General features: G+C 33.0%; 2 protein-coding genes across 4 annotated transcripts in view; one reads left to right on the forward strand and one right to left on the reverse strand.

The window, feature by feature from the left end:
• Positions 1-2,580, forward strand: part of Rala (Ras-like protein A) — a 38,962-nt gene extending 36,382 nt beyond the window's left edge. Inside the window, exon 5 of the mRNA XM_089240556.1 lies at positions 1,863-2,580. Coding sequence (XP_089096682.1) covers positions 1,863-1,973 — 111 coding nt within the window. The 3' untranslated portion in view covers positions 1,974-2,580. The remainder of the gene's footprint in view (positions 1-1,862) is intronic.
• An 8,454-nt stretch (positions 2,581-11,034) lies between these two features.
• The window catches only part of Tnpo (transportin 1), a 68,785-nt gene continuing 57,919 nt past the window's right edge, over positions 11,035-21,900 (reverse strand). Inside the window, exons 20-22 of one of the 3 annotated variants that reach the window (XM_089240557.1) lie at positions 19,788-19,962; positions 15,292-15,403; positions 11,035-13,285 (exon numbers count right to left, since the gene is read on the reverse strand). In XM_089240557.1, coding sequence (XP_089096683.1) covers positions 15,296-15,403; positions 19,788-19,962 — 283 coding nt within the window. In that variant the 3' untranslated portion in view covers positions 11,035-13,285; positions 15,292-15,295. Of the gene's footprint in view, positions 13,286-15,291; positions 15,404-19,787; positions 19,963-21,900 lie in introns of those variants that run through there. The other 2 variants (XM_089240558.1, XR_016193838.1) reach the window with 2 other exon arrangements.

Genomic DNA, 21,900 nt, shown 5'->3' on the forward strand with positions numbered 1-21,900 from the left:
AAATAGAATGCAAGCAGTTAAAATAAATGATACAATAGGTACATACAGGATTATTAAAACTGGCGTCCCACAGGGTTCTGTTCTTGGACCGATTTTATTTCTAATCTTTGTTAATGATATCAATAACCTGGATCTACATGGTGATTTGATTAGCTATGCCGATGACACAGCTATTGTTTTGTCAGAACAAACGTATACCATGCTGAAATCTGATACTGAAGAAGATTTAACAAAAATTAACACTTGGTTGAGGCATAATAAGTTAACCTTGAATCTCAACAAAACTAAATACATAAATTTTCAATTATACAATAGAAATATTGAAACACTTATAATTCGATGCCATGAGTTGGGATGTTCTGATGACCAATGTTTTTGTCCGATTGTCTCGGAAACTGAAGAGTATAAATATTTAGGAGTCACTATAAACAAAAATTTGAAATGGAACTCTCATGCAACTGCACTTAGTAACAAAATAAAATACATGAATGTTCGTTTATATTGCTTAAAAAATATTATATCTCCTCAATTTATTCATACACTTTATTTTGCTTGGTTCTACTCACTTATCCAGTATGCTATATGTGTTTGGGGAGGTGATTATGAGTCCAATTTAAATGTTTTAATAAGTGCTCTGAAAAAAACTATAAATATTATTTCCTCTCGTAACCCTACACCATCTGCCTATAATTATAAATCAGACTATAGATTTAATATTGAAAAATTGTATATATACCGAAGTCTAATGTTTATTTATAAAAATCCTACTTGGTTTGAAATCAAGCAATGCCCAACAAACACACGTCTCCGTCGAGGTTTTCAATATAATATTATACAACCTAAAAAAACATTAACCCAAAAGCAATTTATATATTTGGCTCCATTATATTTTAATAACCTGCCAAATGAAATAAAATATGAAAATAAATTAAGAGCTTTCAAACAATTAATTATCAATTATATTAATATTTTACTACAATAGGAAGGTACTTCTCGGCCCCCGGTATACAGTGTTGTGTCACCTAGGCCTTTGAAATATTTGTCTATTTCTATACTTGTATTTTGCTTAGTACTTGTTAGTAGCCTATATGAAAGTGTTTGCCACCACAGAAAAATTTATGTTTGTATACTCTGGACGGATCAAGCGATCCCTTGAGTAGAATACTGTATTTATATATTTATATATATTGTTTTATTTTTTTCTTCTCTTAATAAACTATTTCTATTTCTAAAAAAAAAAAAAATCAGTGACTTCGATGAATAATTAAAAAAAATTTCCTAATGGGCTCCGCCACAGAATTTTTTTATTTAAAAAAATGAGTGAGTCAAAAAAGGTTGAGAACCGCTGAGCTAATGTATCATACCACATCTCAAACCACCAGTTTTTTATCCACCACCCATCCAATCGTAATGCACAAAGGGTGAATTACATTGTTATTACGTGCATCTTCACTGCATGGTCAACCCTACCAACAATTGTCTACCCCTCCCCCTTTCTCTCGACTTGTAGAACATCTGAATTGAAGTTTACTTTTGGTTACAATGAACTTGGAGACGGCTTGGAAGAATAAAAAATTACAGAAAAAAATAGTGAAAGGAAAACGAATTCGTAAAATAGAGTTAATGGAAATGGGAGTTCATAAAATGGAGCAGATTTCAACATTAGCTGGTTCATAAAATCGAGTGTCAATTGTATATCGCTTGTTTGTAATAGTCGAATGCCGTTATAACGAATTCCAAGAGACTGAAGAAATCACTTTGTTATAAAGGAATTCCAGGTTTTTGCATTGTTATGCCCCCACATTGAAATCTATGTTATCCACAGTGTCATAATGATTTTTTTCTTCCTTCGTTCTTTGCAGGTCTTCTTTGACCTGATGAGAGAAATCAGAAACCTGAAGCTAGCAGAGAGTAAGACTAACAACGGACCAAAGAAAACGAAAAGGCGAAAGAGGAAATGCGTGATTTTGTAGCATTTCATCTCATTATTTAGTGTTATTGCATTTTTTTTCATGCTAATTAATCAGTGCCACCCATACACATATAATATCAAACAACATTTTTTTTAAAGATGCCTGGTGCAGAAAGAAGAAAAAGTTTCAGTGTATTCCAAGTCTGTGTTTTTAAAACTACTTTCGTGGGAAGTACATCTAGTGTTGCTTGTTTCTTTGTTAAGATTCAGCGATGTGACCATATATTATAAATAATATATATATTTTTTCATTTTATTTTATGGAATATGCATTTATCATTTGTTTAAGTGGTTTATATAGTTCTGTGTGGAAGTTTACGTTAGTTTACAAACATACGTACCAGGTTCCTCTCTTGTTTTCTGTTTTTTTAATCGTTAACGAGAAAGAAAAAAGTAATACGAGTGGTTGGATCTGAAATACACCTTTGTATGATATTCAAATTTAACAATTGATCAACGATTAAAATGAAACGTGATGATGCAATTTTTTTACAAGGCAATATTTTAAAGACTGCATTTGCTTGTGTACATTTATGGTTGAGCTTCTGGTGTCCTCGTGAATCCGGCATGTGTCAGCATTTGAATAAAGAAATAACTTTTTTTTTAAACAAAGCTGCTTGTTCTTTATTGCGGGCAGTTTGATGCTGTGTGTTTTTATTATTATTATTTTTATCTCTCTATGCAGCCGCACATGTAACTGCAAGCATGTTCAATCTTTTTGTACAGGCATACACAGTGTTGCCAACACTCAAAAAGTTCTCCAACTAGATTCTTCATGATAAACAACCAGAATTAATTTTAGCCATTATTTAAATGACTACTTTCCTCCCCCCTTCCTTTTTTTCCCCCCGGGAAATTCCCGTATTTTTATTGATAGACTACTGAAAAAGGCCAGAAATATAACTAGTAACTTGATGGGTGTTTTTTCCAACTGAATCGCCAAAAAAAAAAAAGACCAGAGGTAGTTGGAAAATAAGTTTGCAACACTGCATACACAATTTTAATTTCGACACAACGGCATAGGCAAGGTACGAGCTCCCTCCTCAGCGTCAGAGGCGAAGCCGACTGATCCAATTTATATGCGTATACAGGGTGTCCCATCAAGATCGCCCAAATTCTGCACGGCCAGATTCCTCGCTTGGAATAAATAAAAAATGCCCAAAAAAACTACCTGTACGACCCATAGTTTTCAAAACAAATGCGAAAAAAAAGTATGACGTCATATCCGGTGCTACATCAAACGACATCTTGATGTCATTCCACAGCGCATGCATGCATGCCTCGATATGCACAGTGGACATTTTGAACATATTCCTATGTGAACATGCAAATATTGATGTTCTAAGTTTTTAACCCCTTGCACTGGATATAACGTCATACTTTTATTTTGCATACCTTTCTTTTCCAAGCAAGAGAAAATCTGGCTGTGCAGAGTTTAGGCGTTCTTGATGGGACACCCTGTATATGAATTCACATCATCATGCCCCAGACTTTCAAGTCTGTCTCCGCCTATGCTACACGGTACAAGTATTGTATGTCCAAGAACCAGTTAGTACTTGGAATATATCGAGCTTTTGGGTGAGGATGTTTTTTTATGGATAGAAAAACTACCAACTCCAACCAGAGGTCACCAAGGCCAGTCGCCCACTGGCAAAACGATAAACGAGCGGCTCATAGTTCTCTGTATTTGCAAGACTCGTCCTTTTTATTGCATAGAAAGTAGGGAAACGTCTAACAGTAGAAACGATTTTTAGCGACGACCGGCAGTTCCGAAAAATTCGGGATCTTCGCGACTCGCCGGCTCAGCGCACACGCAGTGCTGTTGTTTACTTTTTTCGCGTGCCTCACTGTTTTTTGCTTTTCCCTCGTGAACTTGGAAGCTGTTCATTTGATAATTGCCGTTCATGAATTGGAAAAAATATAGATATTATTTACATCGCAACACACGAACGCCTACGAGTTTGTGTCAAATGCCTCGTTGAGTATTGACTCAAATGCAGGTTTTCTCTGGGGATCCATCTCTCAAAAATTTTATCAAGATTATATTAGCGATTGCACTCAGTAGCGCGTAAAGGTCGCTCTCAGTGGACGACGTCAGACACCTTTACTCGACATTGAGTGTATGTGACGACAAATGTTGCTTTCTGGGCGTTGTGTTGCTTCCAATGGACGAGAGACCTGCGTGGTAAACACCCAGCGCCGGATCTTGAAAGCTACAAACTACGCGGCCGCAGAAGGCGCTAACTGAAGGGGATGGATGATTTTTTTATCACCAAAATATTATTCACTTGAACAATGTCCAAAACCGGCCATGTAAGCACCTTCAGTTTCGCTTGCACAAGCATGCAGAATCGAAATTCATTTAATTTTCAAGTCGCCTGTACAATCAAAATTCTCTTACAAAGCCGGTCGTTCACTGGCAGCGGCAACAGCCGCCGACCGAGAGCTACTTCTACACGCTTAGTTCGCGACTGCACCCCATGCGGACGAGTATGTTCGCTAAATAAATAATCTTGAGAAAATATTAAAAAACTAGAATGTGTTTGATACGATTTATATATATTAGTAAATTTATTAATTTAATTTATCAAAGTCCATATTTAATGAAACATCTGACACAAACTCGGAGAAGGCGTCCTTGTTGTAAACATTGGCAAAAACGTAAGCAATTTTTTAAGAACGGGACGTTTCTTCCTCCCTTTCGCAGAGTGCCTTATAAATAGTTGAATTATTGAATCTTCAAAGCCTGGACAGCCTGTGAAATGCGACTCAATTTAAGCTTATATTACTCCGTATAATGGATTGGCGCAGTTGTGGCTGTCAGTTTTGCCGAATGCCAACTACCTGTACAACCTTCTTGACATGTGTCAAACTTGTTGCTGAGACAGTGTCGGAGAACTGGATACAAAGTAAGGGTTTTCTTTCTTTCTTTTGAGTTTTGTTTGATTATGCTGCTTCAACTTTTTCTTTTTTTAAAATTAAAACTGAAGCAACATTGCCATGAAACAGGAGTCTTCAACAGTGGCGTAGCAATGGCTCTCATCGGGTAAAACTATTTTCCTGCGTTTAATGCTGTTTTTTCCCAAATTTCCTCCGGTTTTTCAAATATCTCGGTGAATATTGTGCGTAAAAATTCAGAATTTTTTTCATTGGCATTAAGAGAAACGCGGCAACAATGTTCGAAGTGGGTTTTTAAGCACGCAGAGACTATAGAAAGGTAATTTTTTTTATTTTAATAACTATACAACCCCTTGAAACATGAATGATGTATCTGAGTACTACAGGTTATTTGAATACTTTTTCCTAATTGAAATTATACCTCTAGGATCAATGGTTCTCCAGTAAAATACGCCTTCTAGCCTATGCACCCTGTATAATACAATTAAAACTGGAACCCCCTCTGATACGGTCACCTCTCTTTTACAGACAATTTTTTATTGTCTTGCAAGTGACCGTAACAGGGTTTTTACTGTATTTGATTAGATAAAAAAAGCTCAATGTACTTCTTGGAATCCTGTAGGTTTTGACAATTTCTGTCTTAGTACAAAGGAGGGAACTAACCAGAATCGGCTTGTTTCTGGTCTATATTTTTGTCCATTTCAATTTCTAAAAGCCAAGGAGGGATACGTTTTGCATTACTAACGATACATTACATTACTAACACACAACAACACCTGTTAAAATTTCGAAGCAAACTTTTAAATTAAACTAATATTATTGTTTCTAAAATGTTTAGAAATATCCCACTATGTCTTTTTTTTTTTTTTTTTTTGTGGGGCACATCGATCGAAAACCGGTCACTAATTTTAATCGAGGAACGAATTAAAACAGTTGTGTTTTTATATGGTAGGTGGCAGCAGGAGCTCCAGTTCAATGATGTTTCTCACATGTTACATAATACTATACAGTGATACCTCGGCTAACGAAGATAATTTCCAAGATACAACTTTGGTGTTGTAAAGAATTGGAAAATTTTTCTCATTTCAGTTTTCCTGATTGATGAGTAACCATGTTATTATCCCCCACGACCTCAAAGAACGCGAAGCTCTGAATACATACTTTTTTTTAAATGCATTTTTTATTAGCTGAATCTTTCATTTTGTTTGAAATGGTTTAAAACATTTAGAAAGAGATGAGGTACACCTGAAAAAACCTTTCTAACAACACTAGACATGAGTTCTGTGCTTAGATGGCAAAATTTTGTCACTTTTTAAAAATTTCACGATGGCAAATTTGTAAACAATATTTTGCCAAAATGTGATGCTGTGGCTGTTTGAATTATTACAATTTACATACATCCGTTGTTTCCTCATAAACTGAAAGGAGAAAGACAAATTTTTACCACCTTCCAAAATTTTGACTCAATTTTTTATGAAAAGCGATTTATGACATTTCGCCATCTGACCACCTTAATCAGGCTCGAGTGACAGTAATTCTGATGAGGATTAACTCTAAAACTCAGTGGGCGACGCGTCTGTTTTATGTTAGCGCTTGCAAGCATCTGTCAACGAAAACGTTCGTCAGCCGAGGCAGAAAAATGACGGGGATAAACCCTAGTTAGCCAAGGTATCACTGTGCTGCAGTAATACCTCGGCTAAAGAAAATAACAGAGCTAATAGCACCCGCTAAAAGTTTAAGATTATTTCCATTGGTTAACAAGTTTATCAAACCAATTTTTCGAGTCGATCTCCGTTAAAAAGTCTCGCCATAGAGTAACAGGCCTATAACGGTACAATTATCTAATCATTACATTTCACTCATAGTTAGAATTGATGGCAACACTATACAGAAGCAATCCTCATGTTAGGTTCACAACACGTACATTCCGGCAAGTACCAGTTCGTTAGAAATTCTGTAGAGGAAGGTGTACGAGGTGCATGTACAGTAAAGTAGTAGTGTTATCCGATAAAAAATTTTGAAGAGTAATTTCACTCCACTCTAAAATCTTAAGGAGTAGTTTTGTTAAAAGAGGGGCATTTTTTTTTAAAGAAAAATCTAAAATTTCAAGGAGCATTTTCACTCTCCAAATGAAATTTGGGTGCAAAATTGAATTATGCATCTATATGCATAGTGATGAACACTAACTCACTGTCAAACTTTACTTTTATGATAAGGACATTTGTGAATTTGTTATTTTTCAGGCAGATTGGGCGATATGAAGCGTGTAATTGTGGAGAAAAAAAAGTTTCTACATCAAAAATAACTTTTTGAATATTTAACTGCTTTGCATATACTCGAATTTTAAATTCAAAAATGATATTTTTCGAGTTTTACACCTTTCTGTACTCGACACCCCAAAAAAATTCGCTCTCCTCACTAGGGATAATAATGATTTGGCCGAATATCAATTTTCTTAAGATTTAATAAAATTGCTGTTAATTGGAAATAAAATTTGTAATTTTCCAAATGATTAATACTGAATTGCAATTATGCAATTTATTATTTAAATGAATATTGAAAAACTGGCAATTGAAAGATTTTCATTGCCATGAAACTGGCAATCTAATTTAACGATGGCATAGGCTATTGTACTTTTTTATAACACTTACAGAATTAATTTTTTTCAACACTTGTTACAATTTTATATCTAATTAAGAAAATAGCAACCATTATTCACTCTCAACTAGTAATGTGCACCATATAAAATTTACGACTTATTTTATTTTTCCTCTTCAGATGCTCTCTTTCAGTAGCTCAATACGTATCTTATCTAGGTGCATCCTTCAATTAATGGACTTCCAACTTATATATATTGCAGTAGGCTTCTTTCTTCAGTTTAACGTTTTCCTTATATTAGAAAAAAATTTATCCTTCCCCAACATAACCTCTTCCACAGGAAGGGGAGATGCACCACACAAAATATAAATGGCAATTTTCAATTTATGTGAAAAATTCATTAAATTCATTTTTAATGAGAGAAAAATTAATATAATTTTTTTAAAATTAGTTTGTTGCGCTTAGATTTACACAGATATTCAACTGAACTGAATATTCAGCAGAAAGAATACCGAATAGCAGCCGAATATTAATCCCATCTTTACTCCACTACAAAACTGAAGTTTAAAGCATAAAATTGCTGCATTGTTTCAAGCCATTGGGAAATGTGGCGAGCTAACCAAAGACAAAAAATCATGTTACGGTGTAATAGTTCTCCCATAATTAGAGATTGTCTTCAGTGGAACCTCAAGCTGGATTTTTTTTTTGCAGGTTTCTCTATTGTAAATTCAGTCTAAAAAATAAAATAGATTTTCATATCGGGTTCTCAGGACTGGAGCCCCTGTAACAAAAAGTACATGGATCTTTGCAGCCCTAATCTAATGAATTAAGCCTGTGAATCAAGAATTAAAAAACGGTAAGAGTAAGTTCGAATACATAAGCCCAAAGAAAACACAAGTTGGAACATATTCATCAAGAAGTTCTAACGAGACCATATATATATATGGCATATTTACCATAACATAAATGTAGGGTCCTTCCCCACAAAGTTGTTTTCTATTGTTTTTGGACAATCAGAGGTAGTTTGTCTCATTCACCTCGGTTTATTGAGACTACTGTATTGATAGATAAGTAAATATTCACATAAACATCAAATCAAACGAACAACATGAGAAGAGCATGCAAATTTTATTACAGAAAAACAGATCAGCTTTTGATGTTGACAATAATTCATTTTTTTTGTTTCATCTCGCACACACACAACTGTAGGATCTATTACAAGTAATATGCATAATAATTGAGAAAAAAAAGCTTCGACTTAGTTTTCTACATATAAGAGGGAAAAATACATAAGTATTCACACCAGGACGAGTCTCGATTGAATCAAACAACAAGTTACAAGCTACTCCATTCCAATTATTGTACCCAATAAATGCCCAATTGAAACTGATCGATTATAAGATTACAGATCCCTAGCAAAAAAAAAAAAAAACCAACAAATTTTATTTTTTAAAGCTCCGAATATACAACCATAAGTAATCCGCAATTGTGCCCAGATATTTTATATAAAGCAAACAAAATTCTTTTCTAAGAAACAATACTTCTACGCGCACTACTTGATGTTTTTACTTCGATTTATAGGAAAAAAATGACGACCCAATTAATTGAAAAAAAAAACCCTACGATTTCGGAATATATTGAGCATTTGGCACTTCTTTTAATACTCTATCGTTACTTTTCACACGATTTTCTTTGGAAGAAAAAAATAAATAAAACAAATTAAAAAAATATACCCATAAAAAATAAAAACTATAAATAATTAACAAATTAACTTAAAAAAATTGCACAGCGCAGATTCCCCTCCAAATATCGATAAAAAAAATATAATAAATTAATAGAAGGAACTCGTTTCATTTCTGGCCATATTGATGTGTACAAATATATATATATAAATATTTAAAAAAATCTATTTAAATGACTGTAAAATCACGCGCCTACACATCAGAGTTGCTCAATCGATTGATATCTTAAATAAATATTAACAAATACCCAAAAAAAAAAACCACATCAATATTAAACCAACATTTAGAGGACTATAATTAAAGAATTTCATTATCGCGCACACACACATATAAATAATACATTAAAAAAAAAATAATTAAAGTGTGATTTCTACTATTTTCGGGTATATAAGTGAAAGAGAATCGCAAATTATGAGAGTGTAATCCATTCATAAATACTGCACATGCTTCACAATAATTTGTTTATAACCTAAATTTCTCACGACACATTTTCCAAATGTAGATCATTCCTCTATATTGCAGGGCTCTGCAAATTACAGGTGACAAGCGACAATGGCGACCAAAAAAAATTTTAGTACAGTGATACACCCCGATTTATGCAAATAATTTGTTTCAAGACTAACAGTGTAAGTGAAGGTAAAATTTTCCCAATGATAATGCCCGTTCTCAGGAAAGGGGAGGTGAATTCACAGATTTTCTTCATTCTTACCAATCGATTATTTTTTTTATAAATATGACACAGTGAACATATCTATCTTAAAATATGACCTAAAAAGCCTTAGAGCTTTGCTCCAAATGCATCCAATTGAAAAAAAAATGAGATGATGCAAATATGGGCTGATATAAGTAGGGTGTTACTGTACTTGAATATCGAGTCAAACTCAGTTGCAACAACATTCAAGGGATTGCTGAATATAGTTATAACTAAGGAGTAATTAAAATCAAGGTTGAGGTTTTCAACTCTTTTTACTCTCATGCCAAACAAGAGAAAGCAGAATCTCGAGTATCAAACGGTTAAGATGCTGTTGCAAAACACATAACATAACCTGGTGCTACCATGATAGTGAATTTTACCAAAAAAACCATCCAAATAAAAAATTAATATGAAATCAATGAATGCACAGATTAAACAGAGCAAAGGATTGAGATCCCTGGAGAGATAACATATTACAAGTATCTATATTGAAAAAAAAAAAATTATATACATCGACCATTGTGCAACAAATCTTGCTTTTTTTGTCACAGTTACCAATGAAAAAACAACAGATAAACATTTCATCATCAGACTGAGCTCATATTCCATTAATTTGTTGGAAAGCACTGCAAAAGCGTCACAAAAAAAGCTGGTAAATGTGCTATATCGAAGGTAGTTAAATTTTAAATTCATTGGAATGGTTCGGGCTTTATCAATATAAACTGCATGAAAAACCAATGATAGCTGATCTATATGAAGCCCATTATTTCAACTTGAACACTATCACTAGAATCAGTTACAACAGTAAAACACTCAGTACCTTCACAAGTAGTAATTATTCAGAAATTCAAAAAAAAAAAAAAAAAAAAAAAAAAATCAATTTCTGAAGATTTTGGTGTGTTCTAGTTCTGACGTTGGACAAGAACAAGATTTTACGACTTAGGTGCTTTATACACTGAAGCGATATGACCAGAACATTGACACAGATTGATTAAAAACATGAAACCATATGTATTAATTTCATGTTTTTAACCAATCCAAGTTGATATCATGGTCATACTGGCACAGTGCATCCCGCCTTAAGGGGACTGCAAAGACATCCGAGCGATAGACACGAGACAAAATCGATTACATAAGAACAGGCTAAATGTTTTTATTGTGAACAAACAAGTAGAGGAATAAATTATCAAAAAAATTTGCATCACTGCAAAATATTTAGGAACAGATAATTCAGTACTTCCGCCGAATTTTATGGGCAAGGAAATAAAAGTCACCATTTTTCCAACATTAACTTTTTAAAAATTGTGTACACAAATTTAAACTTTTTTCCTTCAAAAATTGCAGAACAATAACAGGGGAAAAGAAAAAAATATCACAATCATATCTTTAGGGGCACATGACTATATATATACATAATCAATATTTACTAACGATTTGCATGTGGAATGAAGAGATGGAATGTTGATCACTTCGAAAATTAAATGATTAATCGAAAAAATTTCATACATAAAAAAAATACTTTTATCCCATAAGAACTACCAGAAAATAAAATAGAAGCAAAATTTTCATATAAGTTTCCAGGATGGCAACAACATTGCGATTCTCTTTCACTTATTATAAAAATTACCCCCTACCCAAAAAGTCAGTGATGATTGCTATTGTATTGATAATTACCCTACTTACAAAAAAAAACCAAAAAAAAAAAAAACATGCACCGAAGGCATGAACTGAATGTGACTATGAGCAAAACATTAACAATATTTAAACATATCACAATTACACGCCCACTCACGCGATAAAATAAAACTCCATACATTTACTTCGCGAGGGTTGTTGCAGTGTGATTTGCCGAACACCCCCCTCCCACTTACTCATAAAAAAATAAAAATAAAAAGAAACGCGAACGCGACTGTTAATTACAATTATTATACACGATGAAATGACGCGAAAAAGTTATCACTCTCAATATGGAAATGTCATTAACACTTATGGACACGATTTTTTTTGTCTTATTTTATAATTTATTATTATATTCAACCCACAATAGCTACTCTTATAATTACAATATACCTACAAGTGAGCTGCCGCGGCCCTATCAAAATATGTATAACTTGGCATTTTTAAATGACTTATGAAAGACTTATATCACCCATGTTTCCTTTGTAGTAAATTACAATGTTAAACACTGCAACAACATTTTTTATGAGTAAATAACATGTTTGTTTGTGAAGTTAAACTCCTAATGATCTGCCCCACCAACCCACTGTCGCGAAAAATTCTGTTCCTCTAAATCTGTGGGGGAGCTTACGTTTTAAGGCACTTGTGTTTTCTAAATAAACAGAAAGACAGTTTCCTCATAACAGTGCTATACTCTAATCCCTCCAAGTGCATATAATATATCAAGGAATATAATAAATGGAGTTTCTCTACTGTGAAATCAGATGTCACCCGTATCAACAAATAAGATATATCTCAACGCAATTTTTCTAACATATCTTCATGAAGATTATTTCATACAACACTTGCTGCATCAAAAGCAACTTTACGATAAACTATTATCATTCTTAAAACCAACTTTCCTCCCCCCCCCTATCAAAAAAGAAAGTCAAAAGCATTTGGTTTTGGAAGATGAGTCAGGAGATACAAGTACAGCACTGTTTTGAACAGAGAAAAATTATGAAATTGGAGAAAATTGAAAAGTACTGGCATACAACCGTTTTTTCTCTCTTACTTTAAAATGCTATTAAAGTGGCCACACGCGATGTCCAACATAATTTCAGTTCATACAAGAATTGCCTGATGAAAACTGATCCTCTTGTACGATTAAGAAATTCTTTTCTACATCAAACATAACCCCACCTGTGTGCACACACACAAACAGGAAAAAATAGAATGAAGAAAACAGTGTTGTGATATTGATGTAGCACCATACATAGTAAGACGAGAAAATGAAACTAGCTTATCTATCTAGTTATGAATTCTGACAGGATTTTGGATTGCTACAGTAACGGGAAGGCAGTTTACACCTCACATTCCAGGTTGAATATTACACACAAGCACAAAGCAGTCTTCTTTTCCAGTCAACACTTCACTCCATGAATATAAGTAACGACAAGCCTCAACATAATTCCTCATACCTCTAATCTAAGTACACAAGACATCATTATCTCAATTGCATCTAGATATGATAAGCTCGTTGAAAGGGCTAAACAAAAACTTATCATATTTGAAATGTTTAAAAATCACAAAAGTCTCTTCAACAGCATGCAAAAAACATTCAAACCGTAACAAGAAATTACATTTAAAAAGATTACATGATAGTCTGACAATTCTGCTGAAAATCACCAACGTCCTGTGTCTCAATCCGAATCCCACAAAGTTCTGAAAATTGAAAAGAAAATATAGCCTTGAAACAAATTAATTTCAATGAATCAAAATCATATGCATGGGTTCAGAGAAAAACTGATTTCATTACTCAATGAGACTCCCACATAACGGCAGTCAAGGAACTGGAAAAACCTGGTTATAAAGGGTTTATCTTTCTCATTATAGATCATATATTAACACTATGGAAAATGCATAGGGACCAAAGAGTGATATTGTTATCACTTAATTGCAGATGACTATAGAAGCTACCGGTATAACATAGGATCCTGTGGGTTTGATTTAGGCGATGAGAGAAAAAAATTGTTTGAAGAAGGGGAAGATGGAACAAAAAGTTCGGGAAACTGGTCTAAAGGTAGGTTCACACTACAAATTGTCCTTGAGTGGTTTGTTGAGAATACTGTGGACAGGATGACAAATTACAATGATTTAAAGCAGTGTTTTCCAAAGTGGGCGATGGAACAGTACAGCAGGGGACCCTATGGGTTTTCATGGGAGGGGGGGGGGGGGTTAGGCGATGAGCAAAAAAAAAAAAAAAATTTATAAAGGGGGCAATAGAACAAAAGAGTTTGAAAAACTGATTTAAAGCAAGGGTTATTAACCTATATGCATTCATGCCAACCTTGAGATCAAACATCTCTGTCGCGGAAATGTTCATCAATGGAAGGGGGGATTTCCCCATAAACTTTTTCCCCTCATGGCTATTTTAAAAACTCAAATCAGTTGTCTTATTTTCTTCAATTTGACTGTATCAAGCATTTACCCAGCTCTAATGAACATTTTAAAAAGTAGCCTTTTCTTAAATTTTTTTGCCTGTTTGCTGTGAAGATTCCTCACCAAATCAACGCAAGTTCTTTGATATTATGGAACAAGGCACTGTCACTGCTTCATCACCATCAACATCCATCTTTATCTTTCTTTGCACAAAATTATCCATTAAAAATGCTATGAAGAAACTTAATTATTAAACTTCTGCTCATTAGTTTATTTTTCCCCCTCCCCCAATTCAACAACAATTAAATTGTATGAGGGCCCACCTGGGGATTCAACTTGCAAATAGCTAAAGTAAACCTTTACAACGACTATTGACAAAAACAAGGTTACTTCACCTCATTTCAAATTCATTCCATGGAGGGTGGAATGAAATTGCTGGCTTTGCTTCTCATCATTTTGTATTCGATAGAATAATAGAATTCAGAGAAATCTCCGATAAAAAAAAATACTTTTGAAAAATAAAAAATATACAGACTTCTGTAAGTTGTTTTATCATAATTCTGTATTTTATGGTAGAAATCTATATAAACACCAGACACTATGTAATTCAGTAGTAGTTGAGAAGTATGCCAAAAAGTCACAACCCTAAACTTGGGCTGCAGGGGCTTGAGATAAGTTATACAAAACCTCTCAGTTTCGTTATAAATACGAATTGTTATAGAGTCAATCACACTAATTTTGAAAACCAAACAGATCCATGGGTAATAAAGTTGACAATTTATTTATTTAGACTAAAAAAAAGATTAAGAAGCCTGGGTTTAAAGAAACGAAACAACTACTCATGAAGAGGGTACCTAGAATTAGATTTAAATCAGCTTGTAAATCACATGATTTTTCAAAAAAAAAAAAAAAAAAAAAAAAAAAAAAAAAAAAAAATCTTTGATTTAAATCAGATACTTTTGATATATGAAGCAATTTTGAATAATATGATTTTCTTTTAAACTTGTGTGATGCAACATAAGTGAACAGGAGATAGTAAGGTTAATATTTCAAATATCAATCAATATATAAGTAATTAAACAAACGTGGTGAGATTTATTTGGTTTTTGGGTGAAAAAAAAATCAGGTTAGTAAAATTCGGTTTTTCTTCAGAAGCAACTAGAAGATTTCAGAAAAAGAGTTTAGTCTATTCCAAGAACTTTCCCATGGAGGAAAAATACAACTGTTGAAATAAAAAAAAAAAAAATGCTTATTTATATTCATAATTACTTTTTATAATTATAACTAACCTTCTTAAACACCATAGTTACTGGAAAGACGTTCTTTTAAAGGTGGTGGAAACTGATCCGAGAAGTTTTTCCAATTCTCTTCACCTACTTGATTCTTGAAGCCATGCAATATCTACAAAAAGATGAGTAAAATAGATTAGCACTACCTCAGCAGAACAATGGTCTAAAAACTTAAGCTTCTTATCAATAAGAATACCTGAATCAATAAAGCGGATTCGATAAAGGGTATAAATGTGTGCATTCTAGTAATATGTAAAACCTAAATTAGCAATGATAATACACTTATCCATATTGAAATTCTGATTGTGACATGGGCAGAAAAGTAAAAACAAATGATTTAACTTGGTCTGAAGCAAACCCCCTTTATCACTAGCAATATAAAAAAAAAATCTGAAAACTTTTCTTTTAATCGCATTCTGGCTTTCCTCAAGTTTGAAAAATACACTATCCAGTAATATGGCTCATACACATTCAAGATGGAAAAAAGAAAACCATTTGAAGATTTCTGTGGACAAACTTCTATAATTTAAAAGATGCTCATACACAGTAAAATCCTGAGTTCCAGGTTATCAGAGGCCTTTTGCATGAACTGGGTACAATAAAGCAATGTGATAAACACCTTGTATTCTGACAAGTGTTTGGACAGTATTGGTAAAAACCATTGTATTCACTGTGGTTTTTTTACCACACTGTCTAAAACCTGTCTCAAAAACCATACATGAAAAATTAAAATCAAAGTTGATAATATCTATAACCAAATAAACAATTGTGAAAGTGGAAGTTAACCTTGTGCAGTACAATATCGAGTTCACTTTGCCATATGACAAAATCAGGAAACAATGGTGCTTTGTTGTTACAGCGCCCCCCACCAACAATAATAGGAAGGCTACTGCGAATTCTGCTTCTCTTAACAGAACTTGCAAGCTATACAAAAACTGCAAAGGGACAAACATTTAGGGGCCATCCTAGTTGCAGGGAAGGCCTTATAAAGTACGAACTGTACCAATGAAGTTCTGAAAAAAAAAACCCCTTCTGGAAAAGCAAAACTTTGTTTTTTATCAAACCACCAAATTGACAATAAGGGCAAAGAAAACGCCAAAGACAAAAATCAAATGAACTTTTAGATTTTTTTGACATATTTTACAGTTGGGCTGGGATTACAATATAAAAGTTCTTTGATAAAACTTGAAAAATACAGCCAATAAGCTTATTGGTTGCATTTACCAAGTTTCATATAAGAATTTTTATAAAACTTTTATAGTGTAATACAGGCCTTATACTTACTTTATTTATTTGTGTTTTTTTGCAAGTATTAGCATTAAAAAGTGAAAAGCTACAATGTTTTCATATCATGTCACTGAAAATTTGAACACTTTAAAGATCTATCATTGATGACCTTTCAGATATATTTTTTTAGTTTTTTTTTAAACCGCGAATGGATTTATTTTAGTATGACAGTAATCTATATAATTAAAAGAAAAACTATTGCTTTTTATGCCATACTTTGCTGATTTAAGCAGAGTTGAGATTTTTGACATAATATTTGCAGATTTTACTGTTCAAAACCTCTAAAAAGTATGTGATGGAAACAAATAGATTTCCTACTGATGAAAGTAACATTATAAAAATTTGATCCTATCAAAACTGTATACATCCAAGAAAGAAACTTTCTTTCTTGGATGTATTAGTGACTAAACAGAAATCACATTTCAAAACCTCTGTATATCACAAACCTTTCTCGGTCTCACTACCACCTCATTCTAGAGCGTGGCATCTCATGCAACAGAAACCCTCAGCATTTCACACTTATGTAACAAGAGCATTTAGCATCTGCTCAGATCGGAACACACACCATGAACTAGAAACCATTGGAGTGATTGCTAAAGATAGAGGGTTCAACACCAAAATCGTTGACGAAATGAGTAGAAAATTCATGAAACCTACAAGAGGAACTACTTTGGAAAATACCACAAAGACCACTTAAAGAAAGTGTAGTTGTACCATACGATCTAAGTCTCACTCAAGATCAAACTGATTCTCAAAAAGTTTTACCTATTTACCATAGATGTGCCTACTAAAAACTTTAGTTTCAAACCCCCCAAAATGCGGTGCTATTTCAAATTGAAACAATGAAATGAGTTTTTCACAAAGTGAAATCCATGCTCAATATAGATATAAGGTACATATATTCGGGCCTTTAAAAAATATATTGGTAAAACAATAAATCAACACCCCCCAATCACATAGATCAAAATTTTAAATGGAAGTCCCATGTAAAACATATCCAATCAAAACTTTGTTTTATAGTTTATAAATTTTATTATCTAAAACATTATCTAAATACCCATTTTTTGCTGTCATATTATCATTCCCCTTTTCATTCTCATCTATTATATGGATTAACTGTTTGAGGCAGTGACATCAATACATTGCGACCCATCATCCAGACCCAAAAGAAAATAATCCAATCACTAGCTGGCAATTACTCAACTCCATCATTTGATCTCTACGGGCAACTTAACATACTCCCTTTGTGGTATTTATACTTTTATAAATTGATTTTCCTACTTACTAAAAAACAACTTAGTCTCCCTCTTAATTTATCAAGGACATCAAATAGATACAATAACATTCTAAATATTCCCTTGATACATAAAACAGTGAAGAAAAACCATTTTACATATCTTATTCCAAAATCTTATAACAAACTGCTACATGATATCTTTTTCCCCCTTTAGATACCATTACTGAAAAAACGTTTAAAAAATTATCTTTTCTCAATAGCTAACATCAACGATCATTTTTGAAAAACAATAAGAAAAAACCAAAACAGAGCTCTATCAGTCAGTGCTAAATTGAATTTTATAAATGTCTAAGTACACTTCCTGCTATTTGCCTCCACATATCGAAGTTGCTAAACAATTCTCGTATCACTCTAGCATTCCATAATCTTCATTTATAATGTATATGAAAGCATACTGCACATCTGAAATGCTGTATTGTATTTTAAAATTGTGTACTTGCTCATAGATGCACAGTTATTTCGATATATTTATCAACTTCCCCCCCTTTTTTTGTGTTTGTTTGTTCTGTCCTTGAAATTGCATTGTAATTACTCATCGATACTTCGTGTTCATCCGTACAGATCCACGGGATCTCTTGATGAATTTGTTCCATTATTATGTGCTATTTCCTCATGTTAAATAAAGTTTCAAATAAAAAAAAGTAAATCACGCCATGGATAAGTTCATTAGGAGCAGGAATTGTAAGAAAATTGAAATAGACCAATCAGATAGTTCCATTTCACAAGCAATCAATCAGGACGGTAAAGACCTACATGCAGGCGCTCAGCTTCATTTTGATCATGGCGCTTGACGTGAGCAGACATATATTTTTTGTTCCGCGGAGCAACCAAGAGTTAAGGTTTGGTATTCAATCTAAGCGGAATCCTTGGTCATTTTGTGAGTTGGTCACTGAGTTTATCCTCTGAACATGATACCCATAGCATGTCAAAATGCATAAGGAGTTTTTGTAATTTCCTATATTTGCCTTTTTCATTGGTGAATTTCTGAGTGTTATTAGAGAGAGAGGCTAAGTTTATCTATTCTTCCATAGAACTGAGAGCCAAATTGATCTTGAATATTCAATATAATAGATACAAAAATGATTGGATAATGTGGTGAGCCTATAATAGTAGCAACATGAATTTTTAATGCTTACAAGATGCAACATTCACTTTTTTTGTTGGATATTATGAGGAAAATAATATTAAAGTATAGTCCCCTGAAACCACGAGATGAGACTTCACTATGTTATGTCTTGTCACATCGGGCGATTTTATCAAAGTCTTTTAGGTAAAACCATTGTGCATCAAGAATAGCTTATCAGCGACTAAAGCTTCCACAATTTACTTGTCCTTCTAGAAAAGAATAGACTTGTCCGATGTGACATGATGTGCCATAGCCAAGTCTCATCTTGGGGTAGGAGGACTACACTTCATGTAACTTCATGGTATATTCATTTGACTTTTTTATTGCATTATACAGGATTTAAAACCGTTGTGTAAATGTAAGGTTAACAATAAATAATGCTTAGTATATAATAAATATTGCAAAATGCTTTTTATATTTCATTTAACCTTAAAATTCTGTAAGGTCCTTTATTAACAGCAGTGAGTCGGGTCCACATCAGCTCAAAAAATCAGGATCCTACCATATTTTTTAAATTAGTGGCACATACATTACAAAAATTATGAAATATTTGGTAAAATTAAAATGGAACCAATACTCAATCTTGAAGGCAAAGTGAGTTGAGGAGTTTAAATATGACACAAATAGATTAAAGCTGACACTAGATGGTTAGAAACTAGAATGTATATCTATGAGAAAACTGAGATTGGAACCTAAAATTGATTTACAAGAATTCGCAAATCTGAACTAATACATAACAAGAATAGTGTGAATGAAAAAGGAAAAAAGGAAAATTCTGATACAAACCTCATGGAACATATGCTTCAAATCTGGTTTTGGACTCATCCAAGACGCTACAGCATCACAAAAGAATATGAAATCTTGAACAACACCACCAGGATTCACACTGATCATGCTACAGATTCCTCTGAAAGCAGAGTCTTTCTCTTCATTATCACGGATGTTACGCAATGAATTGCACCTATGTGAATGTTAAAATTACTTATGTGATTCATATACTGCATTAAAAAGATTCAGTTTAGAAGAATGTTCTTATGAATGTCCCTAAAAAAAAACCATTGTGTTTGCAAATTCAATAGGAAACTATGGATCAGAAAATCATAACACAATGAAGGCAAAACCAACAACAAAAAATAACATGGGGGGGGAAAAACCATGAATTTTGTACTAGTCTAATCCTTTTTACGATTATTGTTATAGTTGAAAAAAAATCTCATTTTAATGAACACTTTTCTAATCCCCTCAAAAGTTTAAATACGAACAATGCATAAACCTGGAATTCCTTTATAACAAAATTTTGTTATAATGATATTCGACTGTATGCTTCAACACATTTCTGACTACATCATCTGACTTGTAAGTATGCAATATTCCCATTGAACTGGAAATTATCATTTGGTAACATTTCATATTAATTTTATTTATTATAATTTTGGTAACATAACATTTCGCAAGAAGCAGCCTGTAGCTTGTCAAATGAGAAATTAGGAAATCCATGGTTTTCCTTCATTATTGGTTTTTTCTTTATTGTGTTAGTATCAGAAAAAGGGGATTACCATCTTTCCACCATAGCATGCATTAAGTGAGCTTTTCATTAGACACACCTACCTACGCAGCTTGAAAACTGCTAAAGAGAAGAGTCTTCATACTGTTTAAACATATGTAATCCCAAGAAAATAACCTCTATCTTTATAAAATTAAAATTTCAAACATTGGGCAGCAGGGAAAGTTCTATGGGACATAATTAAATCATCACAGAAAATGCAACTTCTCTCTTGACTGCAACAGATCTCTTATCCTCTGTAAAGAAAAACTCACCCAACTTCAATAAAAGTTATATGTTTGACATGCTCTCCAGAGGACAATTCACACAGGAACAATAATTCCTCACTTCAGATTTTATTGGCAATGCTGCTTGGCATCCATGCACAAACATTATGATATATGGCTGTGAGCATGGTCATACAAATTAACGTTCGACTATGAGAGCAGAGACAGTATAAAGTTTATAGCATGTGTACCTAGTTCTGATGGAATAACCCTTGCTTGCATTGTTTAATAAGTTGCATTAATGATGCCCACCACACATATAGGTCCTTGCTATGCAACCCTTTGGGTACAAAATACTTATCTCTGATTTATGTTATAAAGTTAAAAGATTTTTTAAAAATATCCATAAGACTATTTTATCCAACATGTTTGTATTCTGAGGTATTTTCTTGTTGTTTGGCTTTTACACTGATACCTTACGATATCTGTAAAATCAAAGGTTTTACCACGTGATATATAATTTAATACAGTAGGGTGATAGAAGTGTGTATATATATATATATATATATATGCACATTCTATTTATAGAGATTATTCATATAAAATTATGTTTATATATTATATCATAATTTATATTCATACAAATGTTTCTACACTCACTAATTCTTCTAGTTCTACAACTACCATGGCATAATGCAATAAACAGTTGTGTAACTGAACATATCGTCGCAAAAAAAGTCACCAAGCTCACCAGTTTATATCAGGGTTGTTTGGTGAAAACCAAGGTGGTTTTTTTCAAAAATTAAATAAAAGTGGCCTAAATATAATTTTTCCCCTTGAAAAATATCATATTGGTTCATTATTACCCAAAATTCTTGGTTCTTACATTTTATATTCTTGGGGTACATTTTGATGGTATGGCTTTAAATGTTATAAGATAATATATAAGTGGGGTTTTTCCAAAAAAGTCTCATAAAAATGGCCTGAAAAAATATATATTTTCCTATGAAGTATCTTAAGTTATTTAAAGTTACATACAGAAGCCAAAAAATTTCTCATTCCTACCATATTTTTTGAATTTTGGCTACATTCCAATGCTCTATATCTCTAGCAAATTCATGAATAAGGA

Source organism: Pholcus phalangioides, unplaced genomic scaffold (assembly GCF_987345545.1).
Source record: "Pholcus phalangioides strain wild (caught in Gottingen) unplaced genomic scaffold, Ppha-v1.0 ptg000013l_1, whole genome shotgun sequence".
Lineage (NCBI taxonomy): Eukaryota > Metazoa > Arthropoda > Arachnida > Araneae > Pholcidae > Pholcus > Pholcus phalangioides.